This window comes from Brassica rapa, chromosome A05 (genome assembly GCF_000309985.2).
Source record: "Brassica rapa cultivar Chiifu-401-42 chromosome A05, CAAS_Brap_v3.01, whole genome shotgun sequence".
Lineage (NCBI taxonomy): Eukaryota > Viridiplantae > Streptophyta > Magnoliopsida > Brassicales > Brassicaceae > Brassica > Brassica rapa.
This window is the reverse complement of record NC_024799.2, coordinates 24,356,054-24,374,362: the sequence shown is the minus strand read 5'-3', so window position 1 is coordinate 24,374,362 and position 18,309 is coordinate 24,356,054. Positions and strand designations below refer to the sequence as shown.

At 33.0% G+C, this 18,309-nt stretch overlaps 2 protein-coding genes across 2 annotated transcripts; both read right to left on the bottom strand.

The window, feature by feature from the left end:
• Positions 1–307: 307 nt before the first annotated feature.
• Positions 308–2,757, bottom strand: LOC103870383. The gene has a single exon (XM_033292390.1). It carries the CDS (start codon positions 2,409–2,411, stop codon positions 426–428), a length of 1,986 nt encoding a protein of 661 aa, XP_033148281.1. The 5' UTR covers positions 2,412–2,757; the 3' UTR covers positions 308–425.
• A 9,021-nt stretch (positions 2,758–11,778) lies between these two features.
• Positions 11,779–18,091, bottom strand: LOC103870195 (ABC transporter C family member 7). The gene is made up of 9 exons (XM_009148302.3): positions 15,527–18,091; positions 15,060–15,146; positions 14,362–14,979; positions 14,126–14,290; positions 13,741–14,035; positions 12,635–13,155; positions 12,486–12,549; positions 12,172–12,411; positions 11,779–12,074 (listed from the first exon to the last, which is right to left on the bottom strand). The coding sequence occupies exons 1-9, from the start codon at positions 17,837–17,839 to the stop codon at positions 11,956–11,958; spliced, it is 4,422 nt and encodes a 1,473-aa protein (XP_009146550.1). The 5' UTR covers positions 17,840–18,091; the 3' UTR covers positions 11,779–11,955.
• Between the last annotated feature and the right edge of the window lie 218 nt (positions 18,092–18,309).

Genomic DNA, 18,309 nt, shown 5'->3' with positions numbered 1-18,309 from the left:
GTTCTTTTTATCAAATCAATTACTCTATTTCAAACATGCTTAATTTTGAAGTTATCTTTGTAGAACTAACTGGAAAGGTAAATGTACTTTTTAATGATATAGCCTAGATCAATTGTTTTAAGCTTCTACATAAACCATCATATATACTAAAATCAGAATGCTATACAAGGATGCCAAAAGTATCAAAACCAAATTAATCAGAAGAATGAAACATCTGAATTTCTGCACCAAAGCTCCTAATTAAAGGACCTGAGCCAAGCACAAAGCATGAATTATAAACGCTCATCAAAACCTCAACCAAAGACAATCATTCTTGTAAACTCGATTAAAAGATGGAGATAATCAACAAATGCAGTGAAATTTTATTCTGTCACCACCTGTGAGATTACAACAAGTATGAAAGAAAATAAATAAAAACAAACTGATCACATGTCTTCAGGGAATATTCTCCACATTGCAGCACGTAAACACCTGAAAGAACACAAAGCCTTATCATCCCAGCCTTCCTCGAGGATGAGTGTGTAGCATACAGAGAACGTGCAACGTTCCTCGCATATAGCGCAAATCTGTCGGGTAGGACTGTTGGTGGAATCAGTTCGCACCAGATAACCATTCCAATCGAAGGTAGAACCAGACTTCATATAAATGGAGGAATTAAATATGCATTCACGGTGGACTGTGATGCAACATTGGTTGCACATGTAAAACCATTTCTTCGAGTCTACTTCCATCTCGCATATTTCACACCAGTATTTGCCAACATCATCAACGCCTTCCCCGTAGCAAAGGGAGAGATGATGCTTACGATCGTGTTTGTAGTGTAACTCTGTAGGAATGGTAGCACACCGGAAACACATGGTAAACGCGCATTTACTACAACGTAGAATAGCTCTCGCACATCCTTTCCCACAAATATAGCATCTTGGCCCACCTTCAAGACCGTAGGATACCGAGATGAAGAGGGGATGTTCATGACTTTTGTGGGTGAATGTACACTCGGGGATTAAAATGCATCGAAGATCTATATGACATGTTCGAAGCTTGCATTCTCCTTCAATGCACTTGTACCTGAAACCACTGGACGTTCGAAAACATGTTGAACAATTCATGTAGTCATAGTCGTCTAGAGGAGCATGGTCAAGGGCAAGGCAGTGTTTATGTAATGGATGATCCAGTTTTCGTGGAAGACCAGCACATACCTCGTGGAGAGAGTAATCACATTGCGTACAACTGTAGAAACAACGAGGATCGATAGGAAGGATGCATGCCTCACATTGCTTCTTGGCGTCTCTTACACCGTCGTAGTTTTCGAGCTTTAGATGATGATCATGGCTGAAGTATTTGATCAGATCACCACCTACTTTCTTGAACGATGCAACATCATCTTCAGCTTCTTCTTGGCTTTCTGGTTCCCACTCTAGCTCTCTTCCATCCCATACTTCATCATGCGTTGCACATTTGGAATGAACTACATAAAAGCAGTCTTCATGGTCGCATGAATATTGTCCGAATCTGACATCAACTGCCCTGTAACAAACTCCACACGACAAAACTGAGGGTGGAAGAAAAGGGGTAAAAGAAAGACGATGTGAATGGCGTGTGAGCTTGATGACGCGTGGTAAGCTCATACAACTCTCATGGACCATGTAGTTACATTGGAAACAAGTATAACTTGCTTCAGATGCTCTAACCAATCCACAAGCATCACATGGAACTAAGAGTGGTCGAGGGAGGAAGAGAAGTGGATGGTGATGGCTTTTTGGGTTTGCTATGGTAAGAGGTGGAGTATTTTTAGAGCAAGGTACGCACAAGCAAAAGCTGCAAATATAACAGCTATAGACCCATATGTCAGGTTTGTTCCCACACCAACTACATGCATCAAAGATGAAAGGGGATTGAGTTTGGATAGTGTTGTTGATTTCAGATTCAGTGTTTAGACGAATGTAGGTGAGAGGATGTTGGAGATGATATGGGTGTCTTATTTTGTTGGAATGAAAGGGACAATCCTTTTTAAAACGCACATCACAGGTGGTGCAGTAGTAATACACGCCGGATTGGTTCCCGCAAGAATAGCAGGTAATGGCTTTACCGGTTCGGAAAGAGAGGGTGTGAGGGTGATCTGGATGAGATCTAGGGCATATGACCTTGCACAAAACCTCTATTTCTTCTTCATTATCATCATCATCATCATCATCATCATCATCATTATCTTCTTCTTCTTTTTCTTCATCATCATCATCATCATCATCACCATCATCATCATCATCATCATTATCTTCTTCTTCTTCTTTTTCTTCTTCTTCTTCTTCTTCTTCTTCGTCATCATCATCTTCTTCTTCTTCTAGTTCTTGTTCATCATTAATATCATCATCTTCTTCTAGTTCCTCTTCTTTTTCTTCTAGCTCTACCATTCTTTACAAGTTATGATGATAACTCTTGTGTGCAAGTGTGTATGAATATTTATGCTGTTACATTACATACTACTCCCATTTTATAAACGGATTTGGTAATGATAGCTGTGGAGTTGAATAAATGCAAACATATATGTTAAAATAACGAACAAGTTGTTCCATATTTCCATGATAAACAACGACTACCAACTTGCAATTTCTTTCATTAATTAAGAACTAGGATAAGACCCGCGCCTTGCGCGGGATTAAATTATTATTTTTATTATATTTTGGAGAATGAAACAATAGTTTGGCTTCATTTGGATTACGGGTGTTCAATCCGGATATCGGGTTGGTTTCGGTTCGGTTCGGTTTTTTTGGTATTTGGTTAGTAAAATATAACTACTATTCTAAATCCATATTTACTTTGACTTTAGTCTTTCACATACTTTTGAAAGATTTCAACTGGACGACTAAATTGATCAGCCTATCTTGTTGCTTTAAATCATTAGTGTTTATATATATATATATATATATTATTTAGTTTGAATATTTATTAAATAAAAATTCATAAATCATTTGTAACTTATTATAACAAAAAAATAATCTATTGATCACAAAATTTTCAGAGTGGGAATATTCAAATTTCTAATAATATATAGACGTTTTGAAAAATTCAAATATAACATATAAGAAAAAATATAAATGTTTTTATTATATATTTAATGTGATTTTTAATATCTTTCAATAATATAAAATTAAAAAAAAAGAACTAAGATACCAAAATTGTTATCAAATATTTATTATTCATAATAATTAATTTTCATATACACGTTAATCATATTAGGTAATTTCGTAGCTTCTAATTAAGGAAAGTGCAAAAAAAAAATTGGTAGATTATTTATCAATTCAATAGTTAGTTTAATAAAAAATATAATGTAAGTCAAGATGGACCAACCTATTTTTCTAAGAATAGTATGTTTTATATAGTCATTTATTAAAGGGTGTTTTTCAAAACCAACCCATATTTTCAAGTCAAATCCAAAACCAACCTTTTTTTTTTGTCCATACTATTCATCAATAAAATTTCCATACTATCCTTATGTTTTTGAATTATTCATAAAATTACCATTTTTATTTATTTTTTTATTAATTTCGAAATTAACAAAAAATCAAATACACCCTAACCATTTCTTCTTATTTACAAAAATGCCATCATCATCAATTTTTCCAACCACCATGAACCACCATTTTTGAGCTCTAAAGCTCTAGAATTCAATTTTCAACCACTTTTTTTCTCATTATAACCCAAAAAACTTCATTTTCTCTCATCTCCTCTACATTTCCATCTAAAAAACTCTCATAACTATCATTTTCATAATCACAAACTTCATATTTTCGAGTTTCTTCATTAGTGAATCGTTAAAGATGCTTCTTTTTGCTCATATTTGGAGTTTGGACGGTTGAAAAGGTTGGAAACAAGCTTTACACATGAAAAATGTAACTATTTACATGGTTTTCGTTCTTTTTCAGATCTGTGTCGCGACGGTAGACTGTTTTGTATGTCTACGCCTCCGTGGAGACTTACGATGCAGTCTATTTGTCAACGCACGGGTTAGTTTTGCAATTGAGCAGACAAATTTTTTTTCTAACGCAGACTTCCCCAGTAGTCTCCGTCTTTACCTTTGACAACAAAAATAAAACTTTCGGTAGACTTACTAAGACGTCTACCTAAAAGAGGTTAGTTTTTCATTTGACCGAACTTTTGACTTTTCAAAATAGACTTCAACGGAAGTCTACAAAATGTAGACTGCCAACAAAGTCTATAAAAGGTCAGTTTTGCATTTGACCAAAACTTTGACTTCGTGGAATAGGTTAGTTTTGTGTTTGACCAAAAAGTTTAAAAAGCAATCAAAAATTTATTAAATTGTAGACTTCATATGCAGTCTTCTTATCTTAAAAAAAAATGTAGACTGCGTATAAAGTCTACTTTTTTATTTTGGTCAAATGCAAAACCAACCCGTCGGATTTGAGAGTAGACTTCACAAGAAGTCTACACACCCGTAGACGTTCATTTTAATCTACTGATTTGAAGTCAAACTTGGTCAATTGCAAAACTAACCTCTTTCAAAAAAATTCAAACATGTAGACTGCATATGAAGTCTAGTTCTGAAAGTCAAATCTTGGATGAATTCTGGTCAATTGCAAAAAGTAACCTTTTTAAATTGTAGACTGAAATGAAAGTCTACATGTACAAAATTACAACTTTTATTCAACTATAGAAAGCAACCCGTAAAATGGTCAATTGCAAAAACCAACCCAAAGAGTAGACCTATTTGACAGTCTACGTCTGTAAACTGAAAAGAACGTCAACATCTTCAGAGACTAAATATTAAGTCTTCATAGAAAAATCTATAAAAATGTGAATTTGTGTATTATTCATTAAATTTTTTCTAGTTTTTTTGTTTGACAGTGTGTGTTAGTTAATCCTAATGGGTTTGAGTGATTTTGAAAATAATTTTTTTTATAATTATGAAGGTATAATTCATTTGATTTGACAATGTTGTTAGCTAATAATTGTAGACGTATTTCTAAGTCTTCGTTTATAGTTTTGCTAGTAAGGCTGAGCTTGTTTCAAAGCTGAAGTCGGTGACTGTGGAATATAATTTTACATTTTCAGCATATAAGACAACAAAAACTCTGTATGTGGCTAAGTGTCGTGTTCAAGGATGTGGTTGGAAACTTAGAGCGAGTGTGAAGTATGGGCCAAAGACATTTTGGGTGACAAAATATTCGAAAAAGATGAAGAATCGGAAAGGTTGAAGAATGTTCCTTGTGCATGATGGCTGTACACATGGTAAACTTCTTGAAATGACACAAGAAGATTATGATCTGGACAACAAAATTGAGAAGATGGTGCTAACCTATTCCTTACCAAACATCATTTAAAACAAATGACTCCGAATAGGAATATACTCCTCTTATGCCTGTCACGAATAATCGACAAGTACGGAACTTGATCGAGTTATCTAAGACACACTTTGTACGCCTTTGTGTATCAAGCCTGCGCCAATACACTAAAAAAATTTGGATTGACTATATGTTAAATAATAAGTGTAGACGTTTTTGTAAATCTACAAATGTAGACTGCAGTTGAAGTCTACGTCGTAAATTCTATTAAAAGTGTATTTGTGTATTATTCATCATATTTTTTCATGATTTAATTATTTTACAGTGTATGTTAGTAAAATTTTAATGGTCTTGGATGAATTTCACAATTTAATGTGTTATAATTATACACTTGATACTTATTGCAAATTGTTTTGATTAGTATTATTCTTGAAAATTTTTGGGAAAATTTTGTATAGATTTTCTTCTTCTCACATGTGTGTTAGTTATTATTTTAGCTTATGGTGGTTTTACTTGTTTGGTTGGTTAGATCTTGTGAAAAAATTGATATCTAACAAAAAATTAATAATATCATACAAGTGAAAACAACTAAAAATGAATACAATGTTTATAGATTATGCATTAAAAAATTATTTAAAAATTAATATTTTATTATGAAAGTTATTACAGAGCAATATATTAAAAAGTATTCTTGAGTATGTTTGATTTTTCATAATCTTGATGCTTCAAATAAAGTCTTGGAAAAAGTACCTGCCAAATAAGATAGAGTTATGAGAAAAACATAAGATAAAAAATAAAATCATATTTTAGTAGACTTTTTATTAAGTCTACGTAAAGTTATTGTTTAGTAGACTTTAGTTGAAGTCTACACTAATGGAAAATTTTCATATTTAAAAGTGTGCATTTAGAAAATTTGAAAATACTTTGTTCTGGAAAATATTTCAAAAATGGTTTTTTGTCATCCTTGTAACAAAGCAAAAAGATAATGTATGAATCTATAAATTTAGTTCATTATAAACACAAAATATCTTATAATGAATATATGGAAAGCTTACATTTTTGGGAAGATGATTTGAAAATATTGGAAGAGAATACCTGCAAAATAAAATAAAATTTTAAAAAATAAGATAAAAATTAAAATCATATTTGAGTAAACTTCTAATGAAATTTGCTTAAAATTCAAGGCTAGTAGACTTCATTTGAAGTCTACCAGCCGTAAGTTTTAAGTAGATTTCAAATGAAGTCTACTCTATCAAAAAAAATAGATCTGAAAAATAATACATTAAAAATATGAAATAAGTTTAAATCTAAAAAACTTTTAAAAATATGATTTAATAGACAAAATAGTTATAAATTAAAGACATATTAATATGAATTTTAATATGTAACTTTATTTGAATATAAATACTAGAACACATATTTTAAATCTATAGATGTAAACCTTACATTTCTAGGAGGAGAAGAGAACAACTATGGAAGAAAATACCTGCAAAATAAGATAAAATTATTAAAAAACATAGAAAAAAAATTAAAGTCATATTTTTGTAGACTTCCAATGAAGTCTGCTTAAACTTTATGGTTTAGTAAACTTCATATGAAGTCTGCAAGCTTTAGTAAACTTCTTTAGAAGTCTACACTGTCTGATAATTTTCAGATCTGAAAAAATCTATATATTTTGAAATGTGAAAATAATTTTAAATCTGAAAATACTTTACATAATATAATTTATAAGGTAAACTAGTAGCAAATTAATGTAGAGAGCTTGATCTATAAATTTATTTGAATATAAACATGTAAATACATATTTAAAATCTATTAATCTAAAACTTACATTTTTAGAGGAGATGATGAAATCCATGAGTGATAATACCTACCAAAAAAAGATAATATTGTGAGAAATAAACATAAAATACACATTTAAAATCTATAGATCTAAAACTTACATTTTTTAAAGGAGAAGATGAAAACCATGAATCATAATATCTAAAATGACAAGATAATATTGTGAGAAAGACTTGAGAAAATTTTAGAGAGAAAGAAGATAATGAGAGAGATTTAGAAACAATTGAGAGAATTTTAGAGAGAAGAGAGAAAGTTTTAGAGAGAAGGGAGAGAGTTTTAAGAACTTGTGCAGCCACTTTAGAGAGAGATTGAATAAATTTTGTTTATATAGGGAGACAAAAATGTAACTAGGTTAAAATTTACGATACTGTAGACTTCGTTTGAAGTCTACTAAAATTAAAATTTTGGAGTAGATCTTACTATAACATAGTAGACCTTTTTGGAAGTCTACTATAATAATTTAATTATTGTTGTTTATTCTTTATTATTTTAATAATTTTAATATATGATTTATTAAATTTATTTCTTTATTTTTTAATAGTTATAGTATATGATTTCACTTTTTTATTCTTAAGGAACTTAACTTAGTTTAAATATAATGATTTTTTGTAAAACAAATTGAAAAATATAGACTGAAAAAGACGTCTTCAGATAAATAGACTTTATTGTAGGTCTACGAAACCCTAAACCACAAATATCAAACCCTAAATGTTTTGCTTGATAATCAAAAAGTCTCATTTATACAAAATATAAACTACTAAACATTAATATGCAGATTTAAGTTAATAAAACAAAAAAAAAAAACAAAATCTAAAATCTAACCCTATGAAATCAACTACTAAAAGACATAACATGTTAGAACCTTTTGTTTCTAAACTATGAACATAGTCTAGCACATGATAACCAAATTAGTATATATTCTTCAAAATTGTTCGATTATATGAAATTTTAATTTATTTACTTCATATTATCCATTATATTGATGATTAATTAAAAATATCACAATAATTATTTTTATACATTTTCAAAATTAATTAGTAGACCAAATTAGAGTGTAGACTACAAAACAAGTCTATAAAGTAGACTTCGTAGGAAGTCTATATATATGTAGACTTCTTTTATTACGTGTAGACTTCCAAAGGATAGAAACGTAAAATACATTTATGTTTTTTGTTTGGTCATAAGGGTGAAATAATACTTTCACTACTCCTTTAGGTTGATTTTGCATTTGACTGAAAGTGGGGTACACTTTTACATTTGACTTGAATATTTGGGTTGGTTTTAGCAAATGTCCCTTTATTAAATGAGAATTTATAATCATACAGTTCTATGATCATTCATATCATTTTATAACTGAATATTTAAATCATCGATAACAAAATTTTCAATGTGAAATCTTTAATAAGTTTATAATTTATAAATGTTTTTGAAAATTCATTGAAAGTTTTAATATTAAAATATTTATGTAATCTTATGGTATATAGTATAATCTATATATATATATATATGTTTTATTATTAAATGATATTTTTTACTCATATGGTTTTAAAATAATGTGTATCTTTTTATAATATTAAATAAAAGTTCATATTAATACAATTTTATGATCATTTGTAACTTATTATGACAAAAAAAATAATCTATTGATCACAAAATTTCCAGAGTGGGGATCTTCAAATTTCTAATAATTTATAGACGTTTTAAAAAATTCAAAATATAACATATAAGAAAAATTAAAAATGTTTTTATTATATATTTAATGTGATTTTTAAATATATTTTAATAATATAAAATTAAAAAAAGAACTAAGATACAAAAATTGTTATCAAATATTTATTATTCATTATAATTAATTTTCACATATACGTTAATCATATTAGGTAATTTCGTAGCTTTTATTTAAGGAAAGTGCAAAACATTTTTTGGTACGTTATTTATCAATTCGATAGTTAGTTTAATAAAAAGTGTAATATAAGTTAAGATGGACCAACCTATTTTTCTAGAAATAGTATATTTTGTATAGTTATTTATTAAATAAGAATTTATAATCATACGGTTCTATGATCGTTCATATCGTTTTATAACAAAATATTTAAATCATCGATAACAAAATTTTCAATCTGAAATCTTTAATAAGTTTATAATTTATAAATGTTCTTGAAAATTTATTGAAAGTTTTAATATTAAAATATTTATGTAATCTTATGGTATATAGTGTTTAATATATATATATATATATTTATTATTAAATGATATTTTTTACTCATATGGTTTTAAAATCATGTGTATCTTCTTATAATAAAAATGTTAAACCATTGATCATTAATTTTTAACATAATAATTTTAATAGTTTTAGTCATTTATTGTCGTTTTTAAAAATTTAAAATATAACATATACGAAAAAATCTAAATTTTATTTTTATAGCTAATTTGATTGTTTAATTTATTTTAATAATATAAAATTAAACAAAAAATGATGAAGGAGATATACATTGTTATCAAATCTTTATTATTAAACTCATTAATTGTCATATATATATTAGTCATTTATGGTAATTCCGTAGGTTTTATTTAAGAAAAGAAAATATCATATCATATCATTATATCATATAGTTTGACCAACTTATGTATCTAACAACATATACAAATCGAATGTGGACCTACTTATTTTTCAATTAAATGTAATTGACTACCTAATTGAGTGCCACCTATGCATTGGGACCTCTTTTAATTAATACAAAATTGAGGTTACATCTTTTCAAATGTTCCTCAATTAATATATAAGGGATGACACAAATCATATATAGTTACTATATTAGCGTCGTTGCAACTTGTAATCAAAGAAGCATCTCGGCCATTCGTCTCTATTTAAATACTACGGTACAACTCATTTTCTTTAGTGCTTTGGTTATAGTATTCGACTAGGTTAAGACCCGCGCCTTGCGCGGGATGAATGTTATATATATAAATTATTTTATATAATTTAATAGTTTAAGTAATTTATAATATTTTTAAAATATTAAGTTGTCAATATTTTTTCAAATTTTTTATCAAAAAAAAATTGTTCAAAGTACTTTCAAAATTAAGATATTTATGTATTTTCTTATATGACATATAATTTAATTTAAAATAATATATAAACATATATATATATATATATTTATTTTTAATACTTATTAAATGAGACTTTCAACTTATATGATTTTTTAATTATTTGTATCATGTCATAACAAAAATTTTAAACCATAGATCACAAAATTTAAATGTAAAACTTTTAAAAGTTTTAGTAATTTATACTCGTTTTTAAAAATTCAAAATATAACATATAAAGAAAACTTTTAATTTTTATTAAATGGTTACTATGGTTGTTTAATTTATTTTAGTAGTTTAAAATTAAACAAATATAATATAAGACACACTTATTTTTATCAAATCTTTATTATTCAAAATCATTAATTGTCATATATACTTTAGCCATTTTAGGTAATTCCGTAATTTTATTTATGGAAATAATAAAGCACATTAATAATGTATTTATGGTTAGTTTAATAAAAAGTTTATTATATATTTAGATGGACCAACCTATTTCTCTAAGGATTCTAAGAATCATTTTAGTGATGACATGTGGCTACAAAAAAATGTTGTAATGCTTCTCAAATAATATATAGGGGATTTGCTATGGCTAAATACTAATTACTACCTCTCCTATCTGAGTTGACCAAATGCAAACAAAGTTAAACTTAATATTATTTACAAACTGGCCCGTATTTTCTGCAAAATCGTTTACCAAGTCATGTCTCCAGGCTGGCCTAATGAGCTGCCAACAGCAAAGACACGAAAAACTATAGTATCCCTTCCGTTTTATTTAACGACTTGAATTTCTGATATGACTGGGTCACCTTTGTTTAAGTTTAATTACATGACAGTATAGTTTATAGTCTTATAATAAGACCAAAGGAGTAAAGAAACAGGTGCAGTAAGGCTTTGAACGGGTATCTAATACCCAATTCGAGTATGACACGGTTCTTTCGGATAATTCAGATATGTTTTTTAGTACTGAATCCATTCAGGCAATTCAGACATGATCTTTTAGGACTGCAACAAAACTTTGAGAGAAAAGACTATTAATGGATAGGCTAGTCTTCTTATATAATATTTTCTCTGTTTCAGTTTAGTTATAGTTGGAAAAATAAAATTTTTGTTTCCAAATAAATGTTGTTTTATAATTTTAATGCAAATTTTAATTAATTTTATATTTCAATTTATTTTTTTATTAGTTAAAATGTGGTTAGATGTATTGGTAAAGGAAAAAGTATTATTTAATTCGCGTGATCAAATCTAAAACACAATTAAAATGAAACCGATGGAATATTACTTGGATCTCTTTCTAACTTGGAATCTTACAATCTCAATTGATAAGCCCCTGCACGTAGGATACAGAGACAGTGTTAGTACAAGTAAAAAGGAAAAGAAACGCAATAAGTGTGTGATGATCATGACTTCAGGTCCTTGGTCAGGAGTACGTAAAACCATATCTGTCTATAACAGATGATATTCTGTGTGCGATTGTTATCACCTTATAATCCGATTCTTTGCGACAGTAATTTTATTAATACCAAGTTACTAACCAGGGGAATCTAGCTTGTTCTTTTTTCCTTCATCAGCTAGAAAAAGAATATCATAAACATCATTTTTTTTCTTTACAAATTTTAGTTCAATTACAAGGGAAGAGCTTCAATTTAAGAAAACGTTTATATATATAACATATTTTGGGTCTGATTTCCCTCGTTTTCATGGATTTCTTTAAAAAATTCTAGCAGCTCCTTCTGAATCTGGAGTCCGAAGTCGCTGTGTACTCTGCCACAAGCTTCGAAAACGAAGATGACTTGTCTTCAAGCAATTTCGCTGGTGAATCATGTTCTTTAATAAGCCCTGCACTTATGATAACAGAGTAAATGTTAATACAAATCTTCATACAAAAACAAATAAGCGTCGTATAAGTGTATTATGATCATATGAAGTTTAGGACCTTGGTCTAGGAGAAGAACCATGTCGCTGTCTATAACTGATGATATTCTGTGAGCGATTGTTATCACTGTACAATCCGAAAAGTGTTGCCTCAGCGTTTCCTGGATCAGATTATCAGTCGCAGTATCTACGGAAGCAGTGGCTTCATCAAGAACCAATACTTTGCTTCTCTTGAGCAAGACTCTTCCCAGGCAGACCAGTTGTCTCTGGCCAACACTCCAGTTCTGCCCATTCTCGCTAACTGATATATATAAGAAGAGATTCTTTTCATTAGATGATGCATTTAAGAGATTCAATAGTTTTATTAATACTAACCAGGGGAATCTAGCTTTAGGTCTTTCTTCCTTACTTCATCCCCAAGCTGACACTTGTCAAGTGCCTAAAAGAAGAAACCAAAAAAAATATCAGAAGCTTCCTTTTGCTATCAGCGAGAACACCAAAAGGAAAGAAGAGTCTCTACTCACCTCCCATATTTGTTCATCACTGTGTTCCTCAAGAGGGTCCAAGTTACTACGAACCGTGCCTTCAAACATGGTTGGATCCTGAGGTATGATACTTAGTCTCGAACGCAAATCATGCAACCCAATGGTCAAAATGTTCACTCCATCGATTCTGATCTCTCCAGCTGTCGGTTCCACAATCCTAAAAAGCGTTTGAATCAAAGTGGACTTGCCACATCCCGTTCTTCCAACGATCCCCGTTTTCAAACCTCCAGGAAACGTGCACGTTAATCCATGCAACACCATAGGCAAATGCGCACCATATCTCACCTGTAGATTACAAATAGTAATCTCTCCACAAGAAGGCCATGATTTTTCAGGCCGAGTTGATTCAATCACAAGAGGCGGTTCACTGGGGATGTCTATGTACTGAAGCATTCTCTCCACAGATATCATTTTGTTCTCAAGGTCGCAAAGCGTCCATATCAGCGTGGCTTGCAGACTATTCAGATTGAGTGCATACGTAACGGCTAATCCTGCAAAGCCTTTTAACAACCAGAACACAAAGAAAGACAGAGGAAGATTTAGTTGTGAATGGATACAAAGTAGGCATGGGTATATTTATTCGCAAACAAAGAGCAGAACAAAAAAATGAGGCTCGGTTCGGGTTTGGATCCTATCAGTTATCCAAACGGATCCTATCTCTAGAACCAAAAACCAAAACCGAACCGGAACTGAGAACCAAATGGCTACCCAATCATAATATACTTTTATCCAAAATACTTAAAATCATCCGAATTATCCAAGTTTTATCCAAAAATCCAAAAAAATGGGATAATCAATCCGAATTAATTCGAATTTTTTGACTTTTTCATCCGAATTAACCGAAAAAACAAAACCGACTGGAATCGAATGAGCTCAGAAGCTACTTCAGATATTAGTCGGTTCTCAACTTTGTTATCGAAACCAAAAATAGAAATAAGCGATCCGAAATCGAACTGAATTTTCTAAATACCCACCAATCCTAAACCTCTAGAAACAAAGAACCGAAAGAATCAAACCGGAACCGAACCGAATGCCTAGAGCTAATACAAAGAGAAAAAAAACTGATAAGAGGGAGGTAACTTTACTTGGATTGATGACTCCTTCAGGGATAGAAACTAAGATAACAAGCGAAAGCGCAAACGCAGCTGTAGATAAGAGATCAAGGCGGAAGCAGAGCCACTCCATTGCGGAAATGGCGTGGAACCTTAGCCGAGAGTAACAATCGTTGAGTCTCATGATGTCGCTGCGAAATCTCGGTTCCTGATCAAAGCTCCTGATGGTTGTTATCCCTGAAAGTGTCTCTGAAAAATGCTGTACCAAAGGCGACCTGCTTATTCCAGATAGTCTCGCCAGTTCCCGAGCCGCAGATATGTAATATTGCTGCATACATATATGTTTAATTATTATCAAAGATCAACATGATGAAGCTAAGGTTTGATCTGAGTTTGTGAGTGTTAGGAAGAAGCATACCCGATACCAGGTGCAAGCAGCGATGACGGGGATGAAGACAATAAGGACCTGCCAAGCAACCTGTCCCATCACTCCAATAATCCCCAAAATGTTTATAGCGGTAACAAGAAGATTCGAAAATTGACTTGGTAGTCTTAAATCCACGGCGCTTTGGTCTGTAGAAGCCTAAAGAGTAAAACCACAGTGATCAGTTTTCAGTATTGACACATTAAACATTACACATAGATAGTCCTTACTCTATTCAATATTCTTCCAATTGGGGTTGCATCAAAGAAGGACATGGAGGCACGAAAAACGCGGAGATGCATCTGGTTGAAGAGTTCAGTAGCTATCTTGAAACCAGTCATCGCAGCCAGCATTGCTCTGACAAGAATGCACACGGAGCTCGCAGTGGCTAGAACTACATAGACTATAATCAATGTAGAGCCGCTCACCGGAGGTTTCACATCCTTAGAGACAGGAGTCACCCAAGCCATCCAATAGTTGCTACCGATGTTTAGAATCTGAAAGAGAGACTGTACGACCAATATAACAGGTACAAGTGCTCCTCCATAAGCCAGTGACATGTACTTTTGGTATACAGCGAACCCAACTTTGCCTTTCTCCCTCTCTTCTTCTTGAACTAATTGTCCTTTCGGGGTAGCCCCCAAATCTTCCTCTTGTTTGTTGTCTTCATCGTCGGACATTTTTTTTTCTTTGCTTGTAGCTGATTGTGCTGTCTCATATCCTTTTTCAAACAAATTAACTGCTGCTAAGGCATCTGTGTGAGCTCCTACAAGTTCCATAAAATCAGTTCCTGAGTCAAGAATTTCTTTGTACTTTCCTGCTTGCGTGATCGTCCCATCTTTCATTACCTACCAAAATGATTTATATACAATATCGTAAATATGTCATTTAATAATGTAAAGATGGTAAAAGCGAACAAGTCCCAAACCAGTATAAGATCAGCTTCAGGCAGGAATTCAAGTTGGTGAGTAACGTATATGACTGTCTTGTTTCTCAGAAGCCCCAGCAAGACTTCCTGTTACAGAGAAAGATATGCATGAGAGATGTGTAGTACAACATGGTAAGAGGTTATGATCATGGTTCTAAAGATCGGTTTAAACTATAAAATTATTTTCTTAAAATCTGATTTATGCAATTCAAATCGGTTTAAATTATTCTAAATCGGATTAAATCTATCTTAATTAGTCTCAGTTTGTTAAATTAAACAATAATTTTAGTACAAACCTACAAATTTGTACAAATCAATCATTTGTTAAAGCCTAGGCCCGGCATGTACCCTGAATACTCCGACTAGTTGCTAGTTATGTACGAAGTGCCTATTTACCACCTAAGTATTTGTTGAACATTGGTTATGATCAAGTCAAGATAACCAGAAAGACAAGGAAACATTATTACCCTGAAGAGATGTGAACCAGTATGAGCATCTACTGCACTAAAAGGGTCATCAAACAGATAGATATCTGCATTCTGGTACAAAGCACGTGCAATCTGTATCCGCTGCTTCTGTCCACCACTTAGATTAATACCTCTTTCCCCAATCACCGTCTGATCACGGAACGGAAGCACCTCCAAGTCTTTATTCAAAGAACACGCTTCAAGCACCCTCTCGTACCATTCTCTCTGCATCGGCTTACCAAACAGAATGTTCTCTTCCACCTTCCCACTCTGGATCCAAGGCGACTGCGCAATGTACGCCTTACTCCCACAAACCTTAAGATCTCCAGATATTTTGGGAACTTCACCGAGTATGGACGAGAGCAAACTCGATTTCCCTGAGCCAACGGTGCCGCATATAGCAACGTTCATCCCACGAGGGATCTTGAAGCTTATGTCTCTCAGCGTTGGGATGGGAGAAGACTCATCCCAAGAGAAAGCACCGTTGCTGACTTCCACATCTATCTTTGAACTTCCACTAGAGAGTCTCTCCACAACGTCTTGCTGCAAATCATCAAGACATAGAAAAGTAGCAATCCTGTCGAGGGACACCTTTGTCTGAACAATCATCGATATCGTGTCGGGGAGTTTGTAGATCGGAGTCTGCAGAATGCGGAAAGTTGCGAGAGCCGCTAGTATCTTTCCTGATTCAAGAGGGATCTTGAGAAGCATACAAGCGCCAAAAGCTGTTGCTGATACAAACGAAGGTGCAGCCCAGAGGACAGAGCTGATACCCGCCGAGTTATACACGAACTTCTTAAGCCAGGTTGCTTCAACGCGTCTAAGGCCAAGAATCTTGGAAAGAAACTTCATCTCCCATCCCTGGAGTTTAAGTATCCTCATGTTCAGCAACACCTCTGATGTTTTCTTCATCCTCTCGTCTTTAGACTCCATTAAGTTTCCTTGAAACTTCTCTTCCAGCTTGGCTAAAGGAATGTTCCCAAGCATTACTAAAAACGTTGCGGCGAAAGCTACAACTGATCCTAGCTCAAGGCTTCTGTACAAGATCAGTAAAGCTAAGTTGATTTGCAAGACGAGTATCCATGGATCATGCATGTACCAACTAAAAGCACTGATCCTCTCAGCATCAACCGTCATGAGGTTTATGATCTCGCCGCTGGTGTGTCCTTGGTTCGAGTGGCAAGGAAGTGTCAAGCCCTTTTCGTAGATCATCGAAACAAGGACCGATCTCATTCCAATCCCGCCCTTTTGCAGCCTGAAGTACCAGTTCCTCCGCGCTTGGCACTCCACAAGCTTGGCAACAAAGAAGGTCGTCACTAAAACAAACCCTTCGTTTGAGTACTGTCTGTTACCGTTCAGGTACTGGACGAAAGTGTCCATGAGGTACGGCGCAACGTAGCAAGATAACGTGTAGACGAAAGCAAAGAGAGTCGAGAAGAGAATATCTCGCCGCGCTGAGAAGAAGAGCGCCTTGATAAGCTTGAACGTGGTGATGTTTCTTTCACCATCGTCCCAATCAAGCTTACTCCTGAATATAGAAAACAGTTTCTCAGCTCTGTCACTGCCGTCGACTTGAGGAACATCCTCGCTGTCTATGATTTTCTCATTTCCCAAGGCGATGAGAGACCCCATCCAGGAGAAACTCATGTGGCTTAGAAAGCTAGCGTTAGAGAAAGGTGTAACAACCTCCTCTTCGGCTCCTCCATTCAAGAGGGGCTCTTCGAGTAGGTTGATCCTTTCACCTTCTCCTTGCTTCTTCTGGAAACATGAATAGGAGAGAAACAACCCCACGGTAACTGCCACTGCATGATATATCAAAAGGTGAAGAGACTCCAGTTCTTGCTTCTTGTATAGGACAATGTCTACCCAAAGACTGCAGCAAGAAACCATGAAATAGATAACCCACCAGACTCTAAGCAGAAAAGGAAACTTTTGACCATTTCTATACAGGTAGAAAGAGATGACACCCCAAGAAAGAGCTGCAAACAGAAGATCTAAGAGATTCATCAGTTTGTTGCGATCCCAACCATTTGCATGCAGATGGAAGCAACTTGACAGCAACAACACAGAACTCAAGGCAGAGAAAGTGACACAACATACAAGGACCAGTTTATTGTACGTTAAAGACGTTTTCTTAAACCTCTCGGTCATGACAACATCATTACTTTCACAAGCCAACCTTTTTTTGTAAACCCAGGATCCAAACATACCCAACAACAAAAGCAAACTAAAGAAAATGGAGAACATTGGAAAGTAGATGGACTCTAGGAGGAGAAAGTCGAGAGAATTGTCCATCGTGTAACTCTGTTTCATGAGAGAACAGAGACGACAAAAATGTTTAAGTCTCTCACACGATGAACAACATACATATAGCCAAACTGCGTCAATAAAAATATTATGACAGAAGACAAATTCATTACAGTCAATAATAAATTATAATTCTTGACGCCGCAAGAGGCAAAGCCCTTTTTAAAATGCTTAAAACTCTCCTTCCCAGAAACTCTCATGTATTTTCCATGAACAAAAGCACACAATCTTCTTAAACTACTCAGAAAATATAAGAAGACCAAGACCTTCCATAGATATATAGTGATCCCTACCTAAAGCAGGACAACATGTCGCTATAGTTGCCTACCACATACGCTAAAACAAGTGACAACAGAAAATAAATGACACTTACAGAGTAATTTCTACCTTCATACTGATTGTAGCAAGCATTCCTAGTTCTTGAGTGGTCTTGTAGTCATCTCCTAAACAACGGTAGCAAGCAAAAGAAAACTCAA

Bases quoted from the DNA above. Each gene is read 5' to 3' on its own strand.
- LOC103870383 (XM_033292390.1), bottom strand. From the start codon at position 2,411: ATGGTAGAGCTAGAAGAAAAAGAAGAGGAACTAGAAGAAGATGATGAT.
- LOC103870195 (XM_009148302.3), bottom strand. From the start codon at position 17,839: ATGAAACAGAGTTACACGATGGACAATTCTCTCGACTTTCTCCTCCTA. The intron at 13,156-13,740 runs GTAAAGTTACCT...GGTTGTTAAAAG, and splicing joins TGAAGGAGTCATCAATCCAA to GCTTTGCAGGATTAGCCGTT. The intron at 12,412-12,485 runs GTTAGTATTAAT...TATATATATCAG, and splicing joins CCTAAAGCTAGATTCCCCTG to TTAGCGAGAATGGGCAGAAC.